Source organism: Theropithecus gelada, chromosome 7b (assembly GCF_003255815.1).
Source record: "Theropithecus gelada isolate Dixy chromosome 7b, Tgel_1.0, whole genome shotgun sequence".
NCBI lineage: Eukaryota > Metazoa > Chordata > Mammalia > Primates > Cercopithecidae > Theropithecus > Theropithecus gelada.
The window spans coordinates 94936208-94962241 of record NC_037675.1 but is presented as its reverse complement, the minus strand read 5'-3'; the positions used below and the strand labels follow the sequence as shown (position 1 = coordinate 94962241).

At 35.4% G+C, this 26034-nt stretch overlaps 1 protein-coding gene across 3 annotated transcripts in view; it reads right to left on the bottom strand.

Annotated features, from left to right (window-relative positions):
* The window catches only part of UNC79 (unc-79 homolog, NALCN channel complex subunit), a 371443-nt gene that overhangs the window by 180531 nt on the left and 164878 nt on the right, over positions 1 to 26034 (bottom strand). For all 3 annotated transcript variants that reach the window (XM_025391814.1, XM_025391812.1, XM_025391813.1), the window contains one exon: positions 3918 to 3982. In XM_025391814.1, coding sequence (XP_025247599.1) covers positions 3918 to 3982 — 65 coding nt within the window. The remainder of the gene's footprint in view (positions 1 to 3917; positions 3983 to 26034) is intronic.

Here is a 26034-nt window from a genome sequence, read left to right as displayed (position 1 = left end):
GTGGTTTTTTATTTCCTACACGTGACCTATAATTTGTTTGCCCTTGCTGGGACTGGTTGATACGGCTGGGTTTCACTAGCCTAAGCACAGAGATGCAAAGTGTTAATTTCACAGTTGATCATCAGAATATTTCAATATCTGTATCTTTTAAGTCAAATGAACAAAAAAATCTAGATAACTAACTGCATTTTGTACTTTGCATGAGTTTAAATTTCTATAATTTACCAAAGCCATTTTTGAATTCTGTTCCTACCCTCGAAAAAATAATCAACTCATGAGCTAGCTGATTCAGCAGTTAAGATGCCTAATACACAAATTTTTCTGGAACTACACTCTTTTCTTAGTTGTTCTCACAAATTTGAAGGGGGGAAATCATCCAAGCTTATAACCCAAACAGTCTGTAATTCAAAGTGAAAACTCAGACATTTCAATGATTGAGGAATCTAGTTAGAACTGCTCAATTTACCATCAACATTTGTATACTATATATTGATGACAAAGGCTCAGAGTGAGAATTTTCCTCATATAAGTTTCATGCTTCTTTAGATGTAATGAGTAACTACTTGGGGGTGTGTTAAATCAGAGATTGGCAAACTTTTTTTGTAAATATTTCAGGCTTTGTGGGCCACAGTCTCTGTCACAACTACTCAATTCTGCTGTTGGAGCATGAAAGCAGCCATAGACAATATGTAAGAAAATTAACATAGCTGTGTTCTAACAAAACTTTATTTACAAAAACTGGCAGCAGGCCAGATTTAGGTCTGAGCCATCGTTTGCCAGAACCTGCCTTAGATAATTATCTGGGCTCCAAAGTATTTCATAAAGTGGACTTCAAGTAGAACCAAGTAAAACCAAAAGCAGAGTATGATATAAACTTTAAGTTCCAACATATTTTCATATTTAATTCTATTACAACTCTTGACTTTTGCCTAAAAAGTAATTTTTGCAGCCTATTACAAAGATAATACTTTTCTATTTGGTAAATCATTCTTGCTTAGCATTACAGCTTACTATCACAGAGATATTAGGCTTTTAGTGAGGATTAATCAATTTTCCCCAAATCTTTCCCATGCCCTCCATGTGGAGCTCCTCTTAAGTATTATATAAGTTATTCTACCCTCTTTTTTAGTGAGTCATTGATACCTCTCCCAGGTAAAGATACTTTTTCATTCCACTCAAAAGGAGAAGCTCCTGGGATGCTAAAACTGTAAATAATCATTAGAGATTAGCTAGTCAACCTCTGATTTCCTAAATAACTTACTTAACATGACCCATCATATCTGTAGTTGGTCTAGTGAGTTTTGTTCTACTCTGAACAGGTTGGTTTACATCCACACTAATGTGTTCATATCTGTGTGTCACATTAATAACTGGGGGGTTTTTGTTTATAAATATGACATATGCCCAATGTAGAGGCTTTGGAAAACCGAGAAAGGGAAACAAGAAAATTCAGTTAACACATTAACCCTCCATCTTGATGCAATCCATAGTAACATTCTGATAAGTATTACTGATTGTTTTTCACTATGAATATATGTAACTTTTAAACTTTTTTAAACTTTTAAACATCATACTATAAAATTTCCTAACTTTATGCTTAACATTATTTTGTAAGCATTTGGATGTTGGATACCCTTGATTTGCATGTCATGTGGTGATGATGTAGATTGGGCGTACTCACGTTGTAAAGGAAGAGCAATACTGAGCCAGACCTATTGTAGTGCAAAAATGGCCCCAGCACAGGAAGACTTAACAAGAATGCTATCTTTCTGCAAAGTGTAGAATGAAAATAGAAAAGGAGGGTCTTTAAGGAAACTGGAGTTCAGAAAGTAAGACTGGGGGGATACAAAAATGTCTTGGAACTAGAAAGAGGTGGTGTTGGCAAACATTGTAAATACACTAAATGCCACTGAATTATTCACTTTAAAATAGTTCATTGTATATTATGTGAATTTCGCCTCTATTTTTATAAAATGACAGAAAGTGGATGGTTTGACCTATCCTGGCTGACTCGCTTCAGGGAGAAAAGTGAGGCCAACCCAGTGGAATGGACTGGGCTGTTTGCCTAGAAAAGAAGGAGAAAATCTAATTCATAATGCTTTCAGTAAGCAGGAGGCCAGAAAGCATTACTAACCAGGATATCAGAGGACTCCTGAGAATGCAGTCTGACATAAAATCAACGAAAAATAACTGCAGAAACGAGACAGAAAGGATCCCCTTCCTGTTGATGTCTGGGTGACCCAAAAGAAGGAGCTATATAACTTAGGCAGGAGGAAGAAAAGAAGGATAAGAAGAAGGAAACATGAAAGTCTCATCATTGTGAAAAATTGAGCTGAACTCTATGAATAAACTATGAATTCACATGTGAGTAGCTCAAAATATCCTCCAAAGAAGAGTACCTCTGAACCCCAAATGTCTATTGAAGGTCAACAGTGGGGTACATACCATAGAATGGGAGGCGCCTACACTTCCATTGTGTGGGTTATCATTACCTGCTTCTTTTTTAGGGGGGTGTGTGACAGAGTCTCACTCTGTTGCCCAGGCTGGAGTACAGTGGCGTGATCATGGCTCACTGCAACCTCCACCTCCCCGGTTTAAGCAATTCCCCTCCCTCGGCCTCCCAAGTAGCTGAGATTACAGGCACACACCACCACACCTGGCTACTTTTTATTGTACTTTTAGTAGAGACGGGATTTCACCATGTTGGCCAGACTGGGCTTGAACTCCTGACCTCAGGCAATCTGCCCGCCCTGGCCTCCGAAAGTGCTAGGATTACAGGCTTGAGCCACCACGCCCAGCCAATTACCTGCTCTTAATATCAATCCATTCAATTTGCCTTCAACAAAAGCAGAGATTAAAAATAATAATACAAGGCCATCCTTTGTTAGTATAATGTATCTAGGTGACAATGTTATTATTGGCACTCCTCTGCCAGTTTTGGTTCATGAAACACATTTTTGGTTTCTTTTATTTTTATTGGATCTCATTTCACCTTTCCTACTTTGTTTCTATAAAGTGATGGCGTTAGTTTTCTATTAGTATATGGTTTTCTACAGGCTATCTATAAAACAAAAGAAGCAAACCCGCAAGACACCTGGTTCTCCAAAGTAACTGTGAACTCTGATAACTTCAGGTTACTCCTACCCCTAATAATATAAAAATTATACCTTGCAAATCCAGACACAGGTCCATCCAGCCAAATACTTTGTATCCAATAAATATATCATAAATAATTTTGTTAAAAGGTATGACTATTTGTCTTCACATTCAACTTTCAAGATTCAGGATTATAATAGGACAGAACCAATTTGGTGTGGTAGAAGGACAATAAGGTTAGGAGATCAGGTACCTGGTCCTGTCTCCAGTTCTGATGCTAACTGGCAACCTTAGGAAAATGACTTGACTCTGTAAGCCACTGTTTCCCTACTTTTAATGTAACTTTCCATGTCTATGCTGTCCAGACACCTTTCAGTCATTTCAGTTAAGTCATATTTGTAATATAAGCTAAAACTGAATGATTTTATCTTTTTGTCCTACTACTCCTGAATTTGCTAAGCACGCATGATTTGTAGCATACACATGAAAACAGAGAGAAAATACATTTCCCTGAGTTCATTAGCTGAAATAGAAACCAGTTAAGGACATGTAAGCATTTTACTAGGATCCTTCTGATAGATAATTAGCTCAGTGCTACATAGCACTTGGCTATGAACGCATAGCCAAAACTGCAGACAACGCCATTCATTGCTCTCTCTTGACCAGTCTGCCAAAGTACAATCAGACTGAATATGGAGGTACTTGGAATTACTACACAGCACACGCCTCTGCTTTACAGAGAAGGATGCAATCTAGTCCACTTCATTCAGCAATTTGACCACTGACAATACAGTATGGCACCAGGTCTAATAAAACAGTACCTTCACAGCTGGTTTGTTAATTGCATTGTGGCATTCAATGTGCTGGCAGTGGATGGGATTCCAAGCTGTAAAGTAAAGCACAACTGATGAATACTTCTCAGTGAAATTATTCATGCCCTAGTAAAAACAGATACTTTACTATTTTCTTTTTTCTAAATAGAACCATCATCAGAAAGCTTCCTAGCAGAATCACCTTTTTAATCTGTAAAAAATTTAAAAGACAAGCAAAGATACACAATTCCATCCATTTTCCTAGGATAAGAGATAAGCCAATATAAGATGGCATGTACAGTACCACAATGGTATTCCATTAATAAGTTTTCAAAGGTTTTTACAACCATAGTTTCACTTGATCCTCCAACAACTCTGTAGGGTAAGTACAGCAGATTATTAATCTCATTTCGTATAAGAATAAATTAAAGTTAGCAAGGTTAAGTAGTTTGATATGGTCACAGAGTTAGTGAATGATAAGCTAGGACTAGAACCTATATCTCTTGGTGCTTGACATTCTGCTCTTTCCATGAGAGTATATTATGCTAAACATCCTAGATTGTTGGCACCAGGAAGCATTTTAAATTGATAACAACTGACATGAATAGTAAGGCATCCTCTACCATTCCATTTCCTATGCTATTCCCATCAAACATGGAGACTGGAAAGATGAGTTTCTTGCCCAAATGAAATACATCTCTCTCTTACACGTGGCCCACCTACTAAACTTCTGCTAGTCTGCTAATACCCAATTAAACTTCTGCTAGTCTGCTAATACCCAGCTCCTAAGCTCAGTAGACACACAGAATGAGGAAAAGAACCAAGTCACCTGTAATAAGTCAGATTGAGAATCACAACCAGTAGTTATCATCTGGATGATTCTGTAGCCCAAAACACTTAGCTAACAATATTCCATCATTAAAAACATGTAAGGGGTTTATATGCTTGAAAGTAGGACATTTTTCTAAAGTGCCATATTTTAAACTCATAGGACTATGTTGGCCTAATCTTAATATGTGGGAATTTGCAGATGAGAAGATAGTCTTAGTTGCATATTCAATTATAATTCAAAAATGTATATTTTAAATGATCCAAGCGAATTTATGTTCCAAACATTTTAGAAAATTTTCTACCTAGGAGCATCCTAGCTTCAAACTTTCTATATCATTGTTAGGCCATGTATAAGATTATGTGTCTAGTCGAGGATTCAGGGAAATATAGTTACCAGAACCAATGACATTTTAAAATATACAACAGGTCTATTTATTTGAAAAGAAGACAAGAAATATAGACCAGAGACCACTACTATAATAAGATAGTATCATTTTGATCATATTTTTAGAGAGTAACAAAGAAGAAATTAATGAGTACATGAACAGATTGATGAAGAAATAATTTGGGTATAGGCGCTTCATAACTATGAGATTAGTTTCCCATATATGGTAAAGTCAAGTTGAATATAAAGAGTTGCAGCAAGTTTTCTTGTACAATTAGAGAAACATAGAAGAAAAGGCTGCCTTTAACCAGTACATGAATTTCAAAAATATGGAACATGTGCTGCATTATTCTGATCCCAAACTCATGACAGACATCGCTAATCCATTACAGCATTCCTTCCTGCTGAGTCCAGAACTGGCCTTAGGATCCTTCTTATCACTGTGCTCCAACAAGTCATCACCAATCAAAACAAAATTGGCACACAAGATAAAATCTGCTAACCATCTCCAAATCAGTGTATTATGAGAATGTTTGCAGACTGCTTTACAGAAGTTCATGACACTTATGGACAGAATTAATATTCAAAACATATAACAACTGCTATGGCACAGGCAAAACAAATTGAAGTGTGCACCAGCCACAGTACTTAGGGCTCTAAAGACTTCTATTCTGCCAGAAATAAATGCTTTTTTGTGGATAATGGAGATATCCAGGAGGAGATCTGCTTTAATTTTGCATTCCATTTTTACTGAGTGTTGCTGTGTTAAGAACAGGTTGTAGGATAATCAATTTAAGTTCATAAAAGCCACATTGGATTTAAGCTTACTAGAACAGTGATCTTAAGTTTTGCTATGTATCAAAAATCAGCTGTCAAGATTTTAAAAATATAATGTCTGGAACCCACGTTAGATATTCTGAATCAACATGTTTGAGGATAGAACACAGGTATTTCTAACTGGGGAAAGCACTACAATTGATTTTGATATAAGGACAATCAGCATACCTTATCTTGTGGGAAATATAGTCATAATAGATCACCATTCGAAAATAATAACAAAAAACATAGCATAAAAACACAGCAGACAAGAATTATCCTTTCAACTATGATACAAAAATTGGCATTAGATCTGCCTTCCCACCATGAACAACTAGAAAACTAAAAAATACATATTTGAAACACTATTTTCAGAAACTGGACTCCAAGTAGTGCAGGACAGTGATCCTTGAGAGAAGAGAATGCAGTAAGCCCCACAATCACCCTGGCTTTCTTCCTGATAGTAATTTCCAGACCTTGGCCCTAGAAGGGGAAAGATAAGCAGAGTAATAAGGTCTTTTTTAGTTAAGGGGACAAAAACTGGAGTTTAGAGAGGCCAGGTGGCTGAAATTTGCTGAATAGAGTAGGAAGGAAGAGGGAACTATGCAAAGAAAGAGATCCAGAAATCTAAATAGGAGTCCTTTTGAGTCTTTGGCTTTACACTAAGTAAAATGTATGTAAGGTAAAACTCCCTGAGGCTGGATAGAGAAAAACTGTGAGGGTTCTGTGAGCTAAACAATTCCTAGAGCTTGTACAGGGCTGGAAGATGTTCAAGGTCCAACCAGTCAGAGTAGAGGGAAATCACTAAATACTTGGAGCAATCATAGAAACTTTAGGAGGGCCGTATCTTCGTAATAGGGCTAAACTAATATTAGAGAAAAAGTTATTCTGGGCTCACTCTAACAAAACCTAAGAATAACCCTTGAAATGGTCAGATTAATCCACAAGTAACTTGATTGCCAAAACAAACTTCAACATACTATAATGGAAGACAACAAAATTCAGACACTCAATAATGCAACAATCATGAAATCCAGCATCCAGTCAAAATTATTTGATATTTGAAAAGGAGGCAAAATGTCACTCATAACCAGGGGGAAAACAGATCAGCAGAAACAAACCTGGAAATTGCGGAGATGAAGTATTTGGCAAAGAAGAACTTTAAAATAGTTATCATAAACATAGGCAAAGGAAAGCATGAAGATAGGCATAATGAGGATAGAGATGGAAGATATAATTTAAAAAATTAAATGTGACTTTAAAAATCAGAAATACAACTTGAAAAACTCACCAAATGGGCTTAATAGAAGAATAGACAATGCAGAAGAAAAGATCAGTGAATTAGGAGACATAGCAAAACTACCCAAACTGAAATACTGGAAGAAAAATAGAGATTCAGTGAACTGCGGGAAAATTTCAGGCAGTTTTATCTTACATACATTTTACTTAGTATAAAGCCAAATTTTTATGATTGCTTCAAGTATTTGCTCCAAGTCCATGAGATTTAAAGCACAAAAGAAATAAAAGGGGGAAATATTTGAAGAGACAATGGCTAAAAATTTTCAAGTCTGATGAAAACAACCCACAAATTCAAGAAGCTCAATGAATCCTAGGCAAGACAAAAGCAAAGAAAATCACACCAAAGTTCATTATAAACAAATTGACGAAAACCAATAAGGAGAAAATCTTAAAAGCAGCCAGGAGGGAAAAAAAGACACATTACTTTCAGGGGAACAAAGATAAGAATGATCGCTGATTTCTCGTCAGAAACAATGCAAGCCAGAAGACAATGGAACGACATCTTTAATAAGCTGAAAGAAAAAAAACTGTCAACCTAGACTTGTATACCCAGTGAAAATATCCTTCAAAAATGAGTATGAAATAAAGACTATTTGAAGACAAACACAAAATAAGAGAATTCATTTCCAGCTGAGCTCCACTGCAAGAAATGTTAAAGGAAGTTTTTCGGACTAAAGGAAAATGATACCAGATAGTAGCTCAAATTTACACAAAGGCATAAAGAGTGTTGGACATGGTAAGTATGCTGAATAACTACAGAAGGCTTTTCTACTCATATTAATATGTTGTTAAAAGATGGTTGATTATTTAAAACAAAAAACAATAATAATGAATAGAGGCTAATATATATAGAAGTAAGATGTTCGGTAACAATAACGAAAAGGATGGGGGTAAAATTAAAATACAAAAAGGTCTTACATTACATGTAAACTGGTATAATTTGAGGTAGATTGTGAGGTTAAAAGTGCATATTATAAACCCGAGAGCAATTTTTTAAAGGTGGTATATCTAACAATACAATACAGAAATAAAATGTAACACTAAAAATAATTCCAAAAAGGCAAGATTTCAAAAAGAAAAAAAAAGGAACAGATGGGACAAATATAAAACAATTGTAACATGATAGGCTTCAGTCATACAAGTGTATCATGATAGGCTTCAATTCATACCAGAAATTACATTAAATGCCAATGGTCTAAACAATAATTTTATTAATGTAAGTGGTCTAAAAGGCAAAGATTGTCAAATAGGATTTAAGTTTTTTAAAACCTGTGACCCAATTATATGCTGCCTGTGAAAAACATATCTAAAATATAAAGACTCAGATAAGCTAGAAGTAAACAGAAAAAGTTATACCATGCAATTATAGCATAATTGTTATACCGTAATTGAAATTAAAAGAAAGCTGGAGTGTCTATATTAATATCAGAGAAATAGATTTCAGAACAAAGAATATTACCAGAAAAACCAAGGCAATTTCACAATGATGAAAGGGTCAATTAACCCAGAAAACATAAAAACCATAAATATTTGTACCCTTAGTAAGGTGAGCGAGTTGAAAGAAGCATAACTGAAGTTATAAATTTCCATAATCCTCTCTCAGTAACTGATAAAACAAGCAGACAGAAAATCAGCAAATATATAAGACTTGAAAATACTCTCAAACAACTTAACCTAATTTATAATGCTAGAAATCTCCACTCAACCACTGTGCAATACACATTGTTTTAAAGTACACATGCAACATTTATCAAGATAGGTATTCCAGTCCATAAAATAAGGCTCAAAAATTTAGATGGAGCGACATCATACAGTATATTCTCTAGCCACAGTGGAATTAAACTAGAAACCAATAAAACAAAAGTATCTGAAAAAATACAAATATTTGCACATTATAAAGCACACTTCTAAGCAATCCATGAATGAAAGAAGAAACTTTAGAAAATATCCTGTACTGAAATACAATAAAAGCATAACATACATAATGAATTTCTGGGAAGCAACTAAAGCAATGATTAAATGGAAATTTATAGCTTAAAATTATTATATAAGAAAATATAAAAGATCTGAAATAAAAGGCTTATGCATCTACCTTAAGAAGACAGAAAAAGAATAAAACTCAGTAGGAGGAAGAAAACAATATAGAAACAGAAATCAATGAAATTAAAATCAGAACGTCAATAGGTAAAATCAATAAAATCAAAAACTGGTTCTTTGAAATGTCCCAAAAAATTGATAAGCCCCAGCATCCTGATGGACAAAAAAAAAAATTGAAAATTCATGAATTACCAATGTCAGGAATGAAAGGTAGAACATTACTACAGATCCTACAGACAAGCTAATAAATTTGAAAACTTGGATGAGATGCTCACATTCCTCAAAAGACACAAATTAAAACTACAACTCAATAAAAGTAAAAAAAAAAAAAACCAAAACCCATAGCTATTAAAATTACATTCACAACATAAAACATTTCCCTCAAAGAATCCCCAAGTCCATATGGCCTCACCAGTAAATTCGATTAATCATTGAAAGAATAAATAATACAAACCTTACATAAACTCTTTCAGAAATTAGAAGAGAAAAAAACACTTGCCAACTCATTTTATGAGGTCAGTTTTGCTCTGTAAATGGAACCAGATGAAGACATCATAATTAAATAAAACTAGAACAATATGTCTCATAAATGTAGAAGCCTGAACACTTAACTTAGAAAATTAAATCTAGCAATATAATACAGCATGACAAGATGAGTTCATCCCAAGAATGCAAGATTGGTTTAATATTGCCAAGAAAATCAATGTAATTTACCATATTAACAGAATGAAGGGAAGAAATCATATAATCATCTCAATAGAAAGAGAAAATGCATTTGACTAAAATTGACATTCATGATTAAAACTGAGCAAACTAAGAACAGAGAATAATTTCCTCCATCTGGTATAAAAAAAAAAACTTTGAAAAACCTACAGTTAACGTAGTAATTTAATGGTGAAAGCCCAAATAGTCTCCCCAAAGACTGGGAGAAAGAAGAAGGACTTCCACTGTCAGCACTTCTATTTAAGTGGAGTTATAAAGCAGTGCAAAAAAAGAGAAGCACAGAAGGAAAAAAGGGAGAAAAGAAAGAAGGGGAAGAGAGAGAGAAAAGGAAAAGAGGAGAAAAAGAAAGAAAGAGAAAGGAAGGAAGGAAAGAAGGAAGGGAGGGATGGAGAGAGGGAAGGAGAGAGGGAAGGAGGGAAGGAAAGAAGGACGGAAAAAGGCATACAAATTAGAAAGAAAATTAAAAAAAATATTTGCAGAGAGCATAATCAGGTATACAGAAAATCTTAAGAAACTTACAAAAAAGCCACAAAAACTAATAAGTGAATTTAGCAAGGTTGCAGGGTGTTTGTAGAGTACCAATAAACAAGTAGAATATTAAAAATTTTAAACACTATTTATAATAGCATATAAAATCATAAAATATTTAGAAGCACCTTTAACAAAATATAAGATCTCTACACTAAAAACTAGCAAATATTTCTGAAAGAAATTAAAGAAGACCTAAATAAATGGATAAATATACCATGTTCATGGATGAGAAGACTCAATATTGTTAAGATGTCAATTCTCCCCAAATTAAACTATACAGTCAATGTAATCTCATTCAAAAATCCAAGCAGAGGTCAGGTGCAATGGCTCACACCTGTAATCCGAACACTTTGGGAGGCTGAGGTGAGCAGATCACCCTGAGGTCAGGAGTTTGAGACCAGCCTGGCTAATATGGTGAAACCCCATCTCTACTAAAAATACAAAAATTAGCCAGGCATGGACGCACATGCCTGTAATCCCAGCCTCTCAGGAGGCTGAGGCAGGAGAATCACTTGAACCGGAGAGGCAGAGGTTGCAGTGAGCTGAGATCACACCACTGTACTCCAGCCTGGTTAACACAGTAAGACTCCATCCCCACCCCCACCCCCCGAAAAAAATCCAAGCAGATTGTTTTGTAGAAATTACAAACTGATAGTAAAATTTATATGAAAATGCAATGGTACTAAAATAGCCCAAAAAATTCTTTAAAAGAACAAATCTGGAGTATATACACTACATAATCTTATGTATTAAAATAGCCTATAAGGCCGGGCGCGGTGGCTCAAGCCTGTAATCCCAGCACTTTGGGAGGCCGAGATGGGCGGATCACGAGGTCAGGAGATCGAGACCATCCTGGCTAACACGGTGAAACCCCGTCTCTACTAAGAAATACAAAAAATAGCCGGGCGAGGTGGCGGGCGCCTGTAGTCCCAGCTACTCGGGAGGCTGAGGCCGGAGAATGGCGTGAACCCGGGAGGCGGAGCTTGCAGTGAGCTGAGATCCGGCCACTGCACTCCAGCCTGGGCTACAGAGCGAGACTCCGTCTCAAAAAAATAAAATAAAATAAAATAAAATAAAATAGCCTATAAACTTTTTAAAAGAGCAAATCTAGAGGATTTATGCTACATGATTCTAAAATACACTGTAAAGCTACAGTAATCAAGATTATGTGATATTGGTGTAAGAATAGACAATTAAACAAAACAAAGTTTAGAAATAGACACATACATATATGGTTAATTACTATTCAACAAAAGGGTCAAGGTAATTCAATATGGAAAAGATACTCTTTTCAACAAATTGAACCGAAACAACTGGATATCCTTAAAGGAAAACAAATCCAACTCTTACCTCTAACTATATACAAAAATTGATTCCAAAAAGATCATATACTTAGATGTAAAATCTTAAACTATGTAACTTCTCTTTCCAACCTTAGGAGAGACCAAAAAAGGACCACAAAAGAAAAAAGAAATGATAAATTTCAATTAATGTATGAAAATTGAAAACTCCTTCTCTTTGAAACACCTAAACAGGGAAGCCACTGAATGAGAGAGCATATTCACATTATGTTGAACATTATATTTTGAACATACAATATAATAAGATAATAAAATAAGCACCCCAATTTTAAAATGAGCAAAAACTTCATTGGTAACTTCACATACACATACAAAGGGTAAGCAAACCTGAGAAGGTAAGAATACAGAGGGAAAGATAAATATATGAAAATAGTGGTTACGGTAGACATAGAGTACAAAACATGAAAATCTGACCTAAGAATCACACCCTTTCACCAGAAGCAAAATTAAGTTCTCTCTGAAGGAATATATCATACTAAGTCTCAAATTAGCTTTATAGTTTTTATATCTATTGTCTTCAACACAATACAAAAACAACCACAAAACAAGAAGACAAGAAAACAAAAGAAAAAACAGACAAGAGAATCAGAATCTCTAGGGATCCAGAACACTGAGTCATCAGAAACAGATTTTAAAATAACTATGCTTAATATGCTCTATAAAGTAGAAGATAAGTAAGAGAATGTCATCAAAGAACTGGAAATACACACACACACATACACACACACACACACACACTCACATGTACATATGGACCAAATGGAAATTCCAGAAGTGAAAAATATAATAGGGGGGCAGAATTTGGGGAATGTGGGTCAAAGGATACAAAACTTTAGAAAGAAAAGATATACAATAACCAAAATTAAAAATGTAATTAGAAGGCTAAAGAATTTGAGAACAGGAAGAAATGTCAGAAAAAGATTCAGCATGAAGCACAGAAAGATGAAATGGTGGGGGATGGGGAATACAAAAAAATATGCATAAAAGGATGCATAAGAGAAAGGTCTAACATAAATGCCATTAGAGTTCCAGAAAGAGGGATAAGAATGTGTCAGAAGCCACTTTTGAAGAGATAAGGAAATTTCCAGTTACAACCATAATAAAAAGCTGGTATTGAACTTATCTTTCCACTGGACAAAGTGTATGAAGCAACTGGTTTCAGGCATTGGGCACAGACACAGCACAGGGCTGCTTTCCTTTTTAAAAAGTAAAGCATACAAGTTAAATTCTACATTCACCTTGGCTTTCTGCCTGGTGATATTTCCAAACTGCGGCATAGAATAATGGAACTCAATAAGAAATCAGTATTTTTGGTGGGTAGAAGAAACAGATTTTCAGTGGGTAGAGAAATCAAAATAAAGAAATGCTAAGGCGGATGGAATTTGTGAGTAAAGGTAGAGAACAGAGGAGAGCTACCGAGAAGAGGTATCGCAGATCAGTGGAAGGGCATCCCTCAGGTCCTTGGCCTGCATGTGCTCAAAACAAACTTCTGCAAGGACTAGCAGGGAATTCTGCTCAATGGTTGAAAGCAGAACAGAGATTTTGGAGGTCACACAGGGCTAGGTACATGTTGTATTTCCAGTGTAGCCAAAGCAAAGAACTTCAGTGAACACACCAGAAATTCAGGAGACAATAGGTTGTAACAGATAGGTCATACCTTAGGAATGAAGACCATGCTCTAGGCCTAAGTTTAAAAATTTTTGGACATAGAGTTGCTCATAGTAATCCTTCACTATCCTTTTAATGTCCATGAGATCAGGAAATAATAATATCTATTTCCTTTCTGATATTAGAAATGTGTGTCTAATGTCTTTTCCTCTTTTTCCTTGGAGGGAGGGAGGGAGGGAAAAACAAAAAACAAAAAAAATATACAAGTAAAATTTGTTTTCAGAGATCAAAAAGGCTACAAAATCTGAAAATTTAAAATAAAAATAAATAAATAAAGCTAAGCCTTGATGCAAGAAAGTGATCCACCAGTAACTTCATACCAGCAAATACGAAATACAAAATTCAATGCTTTTTAGAGTAAATAAAATAGTTCACAGAGTCTCTACAACATATTCTTTACAATGCCCATCATACAATAAAAAATTTACAAGACATGTGAAAGGACTAGAAAATGTGATCCATAATCAAGAGGAAAAGAGTGAAAAGAAGCAAATGACCTAGACTCATTTCAAATTAAAAATAAGAATTTTAAAATAAGTAGTTCAAATATGTTAAAGAATATACAGAAATAGATCATTCAGATGAAAATTCCCAAAGAGAGATGAAAACTGTAAAAAATAGCTAAAAGAAAATTCTAGACCTAAAAATATAATCAGAAAAGATAGCATATATAAAATTACTAACTCATTGGATGGACTTTTAAAAAATATTGGACACAGCAGAAGAAAGGATCAGTGAACTTGAAAAATTAATACAAATCCAAACTAATGCACAGGTAAACATTTTTTTTAAATGGAGTATTTGATACCTCTGGAAAAGTACGAAATATTTTTTTAAAGTCCCAGAATGAGCGGAGGAAAAAGAAATGGCAGAATAAATATTTGGATAGAATAATATCCCAAATTTTTCCCAAACTGATGAACACGAAACCACAGATTCAAGAAGCTCAGCAAACCCCAAGCAAAATAAGTACAAAACCCACCACACTTAAGCATAAGGTAATGAAAGTACCAAATACCAAAAATAAACAGAAAATATTTCAAAGAGGCAGAGAAAAATATCATATTACATTCAGAGGTACAATTACAAGAATAATATGTAACTTCCTATTGGATACAATGAATTGACATCTTTAAAGAGTTAAATGAGAGAAGCAATGTTCACTAATTACAACAGAATTACCATAGATATCAAAACAAAAAGGTAACTAGAACCCAGATATTTGCAAATTAAACTACTCTCCTAAATAACACAGGCAATAAAGATATAACAATTAAAATGTTTAAATATTTTTAAATGAATGCTAGTAAAGACCCAAAATACCAAAATTTGTGGGATGCAGCAAATGCAGAACTTAGAGGGAAGCTGGCAATTTTATATGGATAATTAGAAAAAAAATTACTGTTGGAAATAAACAATCTAATTTTTTAATCCCAAGAAGCTAGGAAAAAGAAGAAAAAATTAAATTCAAGACAGTAAAAGGAACAAGATAGTAAAGATAAAAGTAGAAAATAATGATACACAAAGAACACAACTTTTATTGTTTTTCTGTTTTTTTGTTTATTTGTTTTAGCATATGTAAGCATTTGATGAAATTTAAGAACTGGTTGGACGCAGGTGGCTCATGCCTGTAATCCCAGCACTTTGGGAGGCCGAGGTGATAGATCACAAGGTCAAGAGATCGAGACCATCCTGGCCAACATGGTGAAACCCCATCTCTATTAAAAATACAAAAATTAGTTGGGCATGGTGGTGCATACTTATACTCCCAGCTACTTGAGAGGCCGAGGCAGGAGAACTGCTTGAACTCGGGAGGCAGAGGTTGCAGTGAGCTGAGATCACACCACTACACTCCAGCCTGGTGACAGAGCGAGACTCTGTCTCGAAAAACAAAACAAAACATAACAACAACAACAAAAAAAAACTATTCAGAATAAAATCTCCAAGTCAACTGGAAATAAAATTTAACTTTCTGAAACTGATATAAAGGAGATTTGCAAAACCCTACAGCTAATAGCATATTTAATGGTGAAATACTCCCTCAAGTTAGGAGCAAAGCAACAGTATCTAATATGGCTTGGATTTGCTTTCTTACTCAAATCTCATGTCAACTTGTAATCCTCAGTGCTGGAGGAGCAGCTCAGTGGGAGGTGACTAGATTGTGGGGGTGGATTTCTCCATTGCTGTTCTCATAATAGTGAGTGAGTGCACAGAGAATTGGTTTTCTAAAAGTGTGTGGCACCTCCCCACCACCTCTCCCTCCTGCCAGCCACGTGAAGACGTGCCCGCTTCCCCTTTGCCTTCCGCCATGATTGTAAGTTTCTTGTGGCCTCCCCAGAAGCAGAAGCCAGTACAACCCACAGAACCATGAGCCAATTAAACCTCTTTTCTTTATAAACTACCCAGTTTCAGGTATTTCTTTATAGTCATGCGTGAACAAACTAATAAAGAAAATTAATAATAAACAAGTGGGGCATTGCTATAAAGATACCTGAAAATATGGAAGCCACTTTGGAACTGGGTAATGGGCAAAGGTTGGAACAGTTTGGAAGGCTCAGAAGAAGACAGGAAAATGACAGAAAGTTTGGAACTTCCTAGAGACTTGTTAAATTGTCATGACTGAAATGCTGACAGTGATATGGACAATGAATTCCAGGCTGAGGCAGTCTCAGATGGAGATGAGGAACTTATTGAGAACTGCAGTAAAAGTCACTCTTGCTATCCTTCAGCAAAGAGGATGGCAGAATTGTGCCACTGCTCTAGGGATGTGTAGAACTTTGAATTTGAGAGAGATGATTTAAGGTATCTGTCAGAAGAAGTTTCTAAGCAACAAAGTATTCACAGTGTGGCCCAGCTGCTTCTAACAGTGCATGCTTATATTCATAAGCAAAGAGATTACCTGAAACTGAAACTTATATTTAAAAGGGAAGCAGAGCATAAAAGTTTGGAAAATTTGCAGCCTGACCATGTGGTAAAAAATAAAAACCCATTTTCTGGGGAGGAATTCAAGCCAGCTGCAGAAATTTGCATAAGTAAAGAGGAACCAAATGTTAATATCCAAGGCAGTGGGGAAAATGTCTTGAAGCCATTTCAGAGAACTTTGACACCACCTCACATCGCAGGCCCAGAGGCCTAGGAGGGAAGAATGGTTTCATGGGCAGGGCCCTGCTGCCCTGCACAACCTCAGGACACTGTTCTCTGTTTTATAGCCACTCCAGCTCCAGCTGTGGCTAAAAGGTTCCCAAATACATCTCAGGCTACTGCTCCAGAGAGTGCAAGCCACAATCCTCTGTGGCTTCCACGTGGTGTTAAGCCAGAGGGTATGCAGAGGGCAAGAGTTGAGGCTTGGGAGCCTGTGCCTAGATTTCAGAGGATATATGGAAATGCCTGGATATCTAGGCAGAAGTCCGCTGCAGGGATAGGGCTCTCATGGAGAACCTCTACCAGGGCAATGTGGAGTTGAAGCCCCTACAAAGAGTCCCCAGGGGGCACTGTCTAGTGGAGCTGTGAGAAGAGGGCCACCGTCCCCCAGACCCCAGAATGGTAGATCCACCGATGGCTTGCACCATGCACCTGGAAAAGCTGCAGGCACTCAACACCAGCCCATGAAAGCAGCTGCAGGGGATGTACCTTGCAGAACCACAGGGGCAGAGTTGCCCAAGGCCTTGGAACCAACCCCTTGCCTTAGTGTGGCCTGGATGTGATACATGGAGCCAAAGTAGATTTTTTTGGAGCTTTAAAATTTAATGACTGCCCTGCTGAGTTTTGGACTTCATGGGCCATGTAGCCCCTTTGTTTTAGCCAATTTTTTCCTTTTGAAAAGGGAGCATTTACCCAACTCCTGTACTCCTATTATAATCTGGAAGTAACTAACTTGTTTTTTATTTTACAGGATCATAGGTAGAGGGGACCTGCCTTATCTCAGATGAGACTTCAGGCTGTTGACTTTTGAGTTAATGCTGCAATGAGTTAAGACTTTGGATGACTGTTGGGAAGGCATGATTGTATTTTGAAATTTGAGAAGGACATGATATTTTGGAGGGGCCAAGGGTAAAATGATACGATTTGGATTTGTGTCCTCACCCAAATCTCATGTTGAATTGTAATTCCCATGGTTGGAGGAGGGGCCTGGTGAGGGGTGATTGGATCATGAGGGTGGATTTCCTCCTTGCTGCTCCCATCACAGTGAGTGAGTGCTCAGAAAATTGGTTGTTTAAAAGTGTGTGTACACCCTCCCCCCACCAGCCATGTGAAGATGTGCCTTCTTCCCCTTCACCTTCTGCCATTATTGTAAGTTTCCTGAGGCCTCCCAAGAAGCAGAAAACTGTACATTCCACAGAACCATGAGCCCATTAAACCTCTTTTCTTTATGTATTAACAAGTTTCAGGTATTTCTTTATGGTGGGTGTGAAAACAGACTAATCCAATATCCATTCTTATCAATTCTATTCAATAGACTTTCTGTTGTGAAAGTAATGGACAATAAAACAAAGAAAGAAAACAGCAATAAGTGATATAAAAATTTGAAAGGAAATAGCACAGATGACACCATCACCTAATAGAAAATCCAACTAATAAACAAAGTACTTGAACCAATAATTGAATTTAGCAAACTCATGAGATAAAAGATCAATATGTAAAACTCACTTGGATTTCCCTACACAAGCAATAAACAATTGGAAATTAAATTTTAAAATAATGCCATTTACAATGGCATCAAAAAATTCAAACACCTAGGAATTCATTTAACAAAAGAAATGCAAGACTTCTACAGTGAAAAATACAGAGCACCACTGAGAGAAATTTTAAAAGACCTAACTAATAGAAAGATATGCCACATTCATGGATTCAAAAATCCAATATTGTTAAGATGTCATTTCTTTCCAAATGGAATCACAGATTAACACAATTCAGATTAAAATCCCAGCAGGATTATTTTGGCAGAAATTCTTGTTGTTGTTGCTGCTGCTGCTGCTGTTTTTAATAAACAGAGATAGGGTCTCACCATGTTGCCCAGACTGATCTTGACCTCCTGGCCTCATGTGACCCTCCCACCTCGGCCTCCAAAAGTGCTAGAATTATAGGTGTGAGTCACCATGCCTGGCCTTTTTTTGGGTTTTCTGACTTTTTTTTTTTCAACAGAAATTGAAAATTGAAAGCTGATACTAAAATTTAAATGGAAATGCAAAGTCTCTAAAATAGCCAAAGTAGTCAAAGAAAAAGAACAAATATAGAGATTTGAACTATCTGATTTCAAGGCTATAACATAAAAGTATTTAAGACAAGTATACTAGTGTACAGACAGAGACACAAATAAATGAAAACAAAACACAGTCCATAAATAAATCCACATAGGACCAAGGGGCCAATATAATTCAAAGGGGAGAAAATAATCTTTTCAACAAAGGGCACTGGAAATAAGGAAATATAAATCATAAGGAAGACAATAAGCCATACCTATCATACACAAAAAATTAAACTTAAGACAGATCATAGACTTAAATGTAAATATAGACCTTCTGGAAGGGGAAAATCTTCACAATCTTGGAGAAGGCAAAGATTTCTTAGACAGGACATGAAAGGCATTAACCATAAGAGCAAAAATGATAAATTTGAGTTTACCGGAATTAAAAACTCATGCTCATCAAAAAAGACAGTTAGGGAAATAAAAGTGTAACCCCAAGACTGGAATAAAATATTTGTATTATATAAATCTGACAAATGACTTGTGTCAAACTAAATAAAGAACAACTACATATCAACAACAAAAAAGATAAAGAACCCAATCGATAATTGGTAAAAGACTTTCTCAGGTACTTCATAGGATATAGGAATAACCAATAATTATATAAAAATGTGCTCAATAGCAGTTGTCAAAGAAATTTAAATTAAAGCCACAAGATACACACTCACCAGAATGGCTAAAATCAAAAACATGGACAATTGCAAGTAATAGCAGAGTGAAGAGCAACTGAAACTCTCACAAATTGTTGGATGAAATGTAAAATGGCATAAACACTTTAGAGAACTCTTTAGATATTTCTTATAAACTCTATGACCCAGCAATTCCAGTCCTAGGTATATACCCAAGAGAAATAAATGCATAAGTCCACAGAAAAACTTGCATAAGATATTCATAGCAGCTTTATGTATATTGGCTAAAAACTGAAAACAATCCAAATATACATCAATAGGAAAGCTGATAAACAAACGACATATCCATGCAATGGAATACTTAGCAAAAAAAAAAAAAAGAACTACTAATATCCACAATAACATGGACTAATCTCAGTAATATGTTGACTGAATGGAGTCAGAAATGAAGAAATACATAGTGTTTGATCTCCATTTACATGAATACCTGAATTAGATGAATATATGAATTACATAGAAATCAGAATAGTGATCACTTCAGAATGAGAGAAGGGGATGGTGTTTGGTAAAGTCATACCATTACTTTCTGGGTTGATGGAAACATTCCATTACCTTTATCTGGATGATGACTACATGAGCATTATACTTTTGTCATAATTGACCCAGCTGTAAATTTGATACTTGTGTATCTAACTTATATAAAATATACCTTAATAAAGTACTATCACTAACAAAAGAGAGATAAGCCTGACAATTTTCCAGTGACAAAATACATCAAGCCACAGATCAACAAGTCCTATGAACCCCTCCAAAAAGACAAACATACATAATATCATAACTAGATATATCATAGTAAAGCTGCCAAAAATAAAAAATAAAGAGAAAGCTTTTAAGACAAAGAAGAAAAAAAGTTTACCTTCAAAAGAGTAATAATTGGCAATTGACTTTCATAGTCAATTTTTCATAGAAACAATGAAAATGAGAAAATCATGAAATACCTTCAAAGTATGAAAAATAAAATGACTGCCAATCAAGACCAGCCTGGCCAACATGGTGAAACCCCATCTCTACTAAAAATACAAAAATTAGCCAGGAGTGGTGGCAGGTGCCTGTAATCCCAGCTACTCGGGAGGCTGAGGCAGGAGAATCGCTTGAACCCAGAAGGCAGAGGATGCAGTGAGCCGAGATCACCCCAATGCACTCCAGACTGGGTGACAAGAGTGAAACAATGTCTCAATAAATAAATAAATAAACAAATAAATAAATAAATGTATACACTGAGAAAACAGCCTTAAGAAACAAAGGCAAAGCAAACATTTCCAGACAAACACTAACTGAGAAAATGTATCCTCAGTAGAAAGGCACTAAAGGAAATATAAAAGGATATTATTTTAAAACCCTTCAATCCCAGATAGGAGCTTAGAGATATAAAAAGGGAAAAATAGCAAGAAAAGGGAAAATACAATCTGACTGCACTGAACAACAGTAATTATGTTTTGTGGAATATATATATAAAATATATCTATATAAAATAAAGTATAGCATGGAAGTCAGGAGGGAGTAAATGGAGTTAAAATCTTCTTCCACTTTACCACTTTACACAAAAATATAAAAGTACTACTTTATACTGGACACTGATAAGTCAAGAATGCATGATATAATCTCTAGGGTAATGATTGAAAGAACAGTAGAGGACTAAATAACTTACTAAGCCAAAGATGGGGTGATGAAATATTTAAATATACTTAATCAGTGCAAAAGAGGCCCAAAAAAAGAGAGAAAAAAGAAAGAAAAAAGCAGGAAAAATAGATTACAATAGAAAATTGTGGATTTAAAGTCAAAAATACCAGTAACAAATATACCAGTAACTACATTACATATATATGGGCTAAATATTCCAATTAAAAGACAAAAAGTATAAGTATTGAGTTTAAAGAACTACATGCTGATTACAAAACACACATAAAATATAATACAAAAAAATTGAAAATTAAAAGATGGGAAAAGTTATACCATGCAAACACTCATGAAAGCTGGTATAGCTACATTAGTACAACACAAAGTAGATTTTAACACAAAAAGTATTAGAAGAGATAAAGACATGCATTTCAGAATGGTAAAAGTTTCAATTAGCTGGGAAGATACTGCATTTTAACTTGTATACTTCATTCTAAACTTGTATACACCTAATAATGCAGCCTGAAAATATATAAAGCAAACATTGACAGAGCTACAAAGAGGAATAGACAAATCCACAGTCATAGTAAGAGATTTTTTAACACCCTGCTCTTGGTAACAGATAGAAGAAATGGGCAAAAATATAATGAGAATATACAGGATTTGAACTAAACAATTACAAATTTGATTTCATTGATACGTGTAGAACACTGCACAAACAACTGCCAAATAGAAATTCTTTTTAATTCTTTACACAGGAACATTTACAAAAATGACCATATGCTCAGTCCTAAAGAAAGTGTTACAAATGTCAATGGAATGAAATAATACAAAGTATGTTATCTGACCACAGAAGGATAAAGCTATAAATCTCCTTCTAAATGACTCACGGGTCAAAGAAGAAACCATGAAGGATTTAGAAATCAATATAGCACAGGATTTAGGAATCAGCATAGCACAGTGAGATTTAAGTCACTGCAATAAGGCAAGAAGACATAAAAGGCTTATGGATTGAGAAAGAGACATTAAAAGTGTATTATTCAGCAATAATATAATTGTGCATATTAAAGTAATTTTTAAGCAAGACTACCACAATAAATTATTAGAACTGAAAAGTGACTTAGCAAAGTTGCTGATTACAAGACCAATATACTAAAAATTAATTGCATCTACAGAGTAGCAACAAAGAGTTAGACAATGTAATTTTTAGAACATATATAATTGACAATATTATTCTAAAAATAAATATCTAGGAACAAACTACATGAGAGATATGCCAGACATCTGCACATCTACAGCTAGTAGAAAACTAGAAAAAGGATTGAAGGCAACTTTAAAAAAAAGCCTAAGCCTAAATAAATGAAGAGATATACCATGTTCATGGACTGGAAAATTCAATAGTATAAAGATGTCAGTTTCCCAAATTGATCAAGATTATGCCAACACAGATTCAAGACAATCCCAATCAAAATCCTAGCAGTATGAGTGTTTGTATATGTTTAACTTGACAAACTCTTTAACTTAGCAAAGAGCTAGGAATAGGCAAGATATTATTGAAGGAGGAGGAAGAAATAAAGGAGGAGAAGGAGAAAGAACAGAAAGAGGAGAAGATAGGTGAAGACAAGGAAGATGAAGAGAGCAATAATAACAAGGTAAAGGACTTGCACAGGTGGATATCAAATTTTATTAAGCTACAGTAATTAAAACAGTATGGTATTGGTAAAAGGAAAAATACACCAGTTGAACTAAGAATCCAGAGAACTATTTTTAAATAGACACTTGATTTATGATAAAAATGGTACCACAGAGTAGTAAGGAAAGAATAATATTTTCAATAAATAATGTTGAGTCAACTGGCTAGCCATAAGGGAAGAGATTGGCCATTACTTCATACCATATACAAAAATTAATTCCAGATACATCTAAAAGATGAAAAGCAAAAATTATAGAAGATGACAAAAAGTATTATAATTTTGGGGTAGGGAAGGATTTTCTTAGATGGGACATAAAAAGGATTAAATATGAAAACAAAGAATGCTAAGTTGATAACATTAAAATACCTTTATTTAATGATAAGACATTATTAAGAAAATAAAAAACAAGATATTTGCAACACATATAACTGACCAAGATCATATAAGAGGATATTCAAATGGCACATAAACATAGGAAGAAATGTTCAGCTTCACTAGTAATCAGGAAATTCAAATTATAATCACAATAAGATACTTCTACACACCCTTGAAAATGGCTAAAATTTTAAAAGTGAACAAAACAAATAATAACCAAAATGTGGAAAATAAGACAAAAAGAACTCTCATACACTACTAATGACAGGAAAAATTAATACAGCTACTTAGGAAAGCTGTTTGCCATTATCCATTAAAGTTGGATATATGTACATCCTCCGATCCAGGAATTCCACCTTAGGCACCTAACAGAAATGTATGCAAGTATGTACCAAAAGACATATACAAGGATGTTCATAGGAACATTATATATAAAAGCCAGAAAGTGGGAATAATCAAAATGTCCACTAATAATAGAATGGATAGGTAAACTACGGTACATTCATTTGGTAGAATAGGCACAGCAATAAAAATGAACAAAGTACAGTTATCCTCAACATCATGAACAAATCACATACACACAACACACACACTCACACACACAAATAAATAATGGATTATTCCATTTCTATAAAATTCTAAAACAGACAAAACTAATCTCGGGTATTGGAAATCATGTCAGTAGTTACTTTTGGGGTGTAAGAGGGAACATGTGGTAGGAGGTGGTCCATGAACACATAAATTTGTGATTTTCTGCATGTATACAATGCACCAGTAAAAATGTTTTAAAATATTTTTAATTATGTAGAGACAAGATTGAGTTAATTAAAAAGGTAACTAAGAACTCAACATAACATAAAAGAACTGGTAGACCTTCTTGCACTTAACTTGTATACAACTGAAAAATCCAATTGTACTGATGTGATATTTGGTAGCCTAGACCAAAATTTCACCTTGTAGTACTGTCTTGAGTTATTCTCTATCTGCTTTTGCAACAGTCTGTGTCTTAGAAAGGTACAGTCCCTGTCTTGGAAATGTAGAGTCTGTTTCTTGGAGATGTACGTCTTGTGTAACATCTTTTGTCCTATAGTTCAAATGGAAACTAAACAATAACTGGTGCTGTTCCTTACTAACAAAGGCTAAATTATTTACAAGTTGGGACATTGTAACAGGAAAATTGTTAAATAATTTCTTTCTCTCCCACAGAAGCAGAGAAGCATAGAACAACATGAGGGCTATTTTCATTGTCAAGAAACTTAAGTTATAATTTTTTGCATCTTTTTTTTTAAACAGGAGAAAAAGTCATTTTAATTAGATACATACACATGGGAGTCCCACAAAAATATGAGACATCAATTTTTTGCATCTTTTTCTTTTTTTTTTTTTGAGATGGAGTCTTGCTCAGTCGCCCAGGCTGGAGTGCAGTGGCGCCATCTTGGCTCACTGCAAGCTCCGCATCCTGGGTTCACGCCATTCTCCTGCCTCAGCCTCCCGAGTAGCTGGGACTACAGGTGCCCACCACCCCGCCCAGCTAATTTTTTTTGTATTTTTGGTAGAGACAGGGTTTCACCATGTTAGCCAGATGGTTCTCGATCTCCTGACCTCATGATCCACCTGCCTTGGCCTCCCAAAGTGCTGGGATTACAGGCGTGAGCCACCGTGCCCAGCCAATTTTTTGCATCTTTAAAACCAAAATAATTGGAGCAGTTGTTGTGGATATACACTAATAAACCAAAAAGGAACAAACATTGTAGATCACCAGATTTTTATTATTTGATGTTCTTTGTACGAGCTGTAAATATTCCTATGTTAACTATGTTTAGAAAGTAATATATAATTCCTACACATATATGTGAAGTTAAAATTATGGTTAATTACTAACAATCATTAACTCTGTGTGTTCATAGTGATTCTTTAAACTTTTCTGTGTTTGACATCTTTTATCATAAATAGTTGGGAGGAGCTTTGTGTAATTACATACAATATGATCTTAATTGTATTTTAAAGTTCATCAAGACCTGTAAATAAACCAAAATGTTAACAATGGTCATTTCTGGATGGCGGTATTGTTTTTCCTCCTTATATATTGCTATAATTTATCTTTTTTTCTTTTTTTTTTGAGATGGAGTCTTGCTCTGTTGCCAGGCTGGAGTGCAGTGGTGTGATCTCAGCTCACCACAACCTCCGCCTCCTGGGTTCAAGCAATTCCCCTGCCTCAGCCTCCCAAGTAGCTGGGATTACAGGCATGCACCACCACGCCCAGCTAATTTTTTGTATTTTAGTAGAGATGGGGTTTCACCATGTTAGCCAAGATGGTCTCCATCGCTTGACCTCGTGATCTGCCCACCTCAGCCTCCCAAAGTGCTGGGATTACAGGTGTGGGCCACTGTGCCGGCCACATGTTACTGTAATTTTTCTATAACTAAATTGTCCTGTTTAGAAAAAGTTTTACTTATTATTATTTTTTTTAAATTTATTTTATGTTTTTGAGATGGAGTCTTGGTCTGTCACCCAGGCTTCAGTGCAATGGTGCAATCTCAGCTCACTGCAACCTCTGCCTCCCAGGTTCAAGGGATTCTCCTGCCTCAGCCTCCCAGTAGCTGGGATTACAGGCGTGCACCACCACGACTGGCTAATTTTTGTATTCTTAGTAGAGATAGGGTTTCACCATGTTGGCCAGGCTGGTCTCCAACTCCTGACCTCAGGTGATCCACCTGCCTGCGCTTCCCAAAGTGCTGGGATTATAGGCGTGAGCCACCACACCTGGCCAGATTTTTACTTTTTAAAGAGGAAAT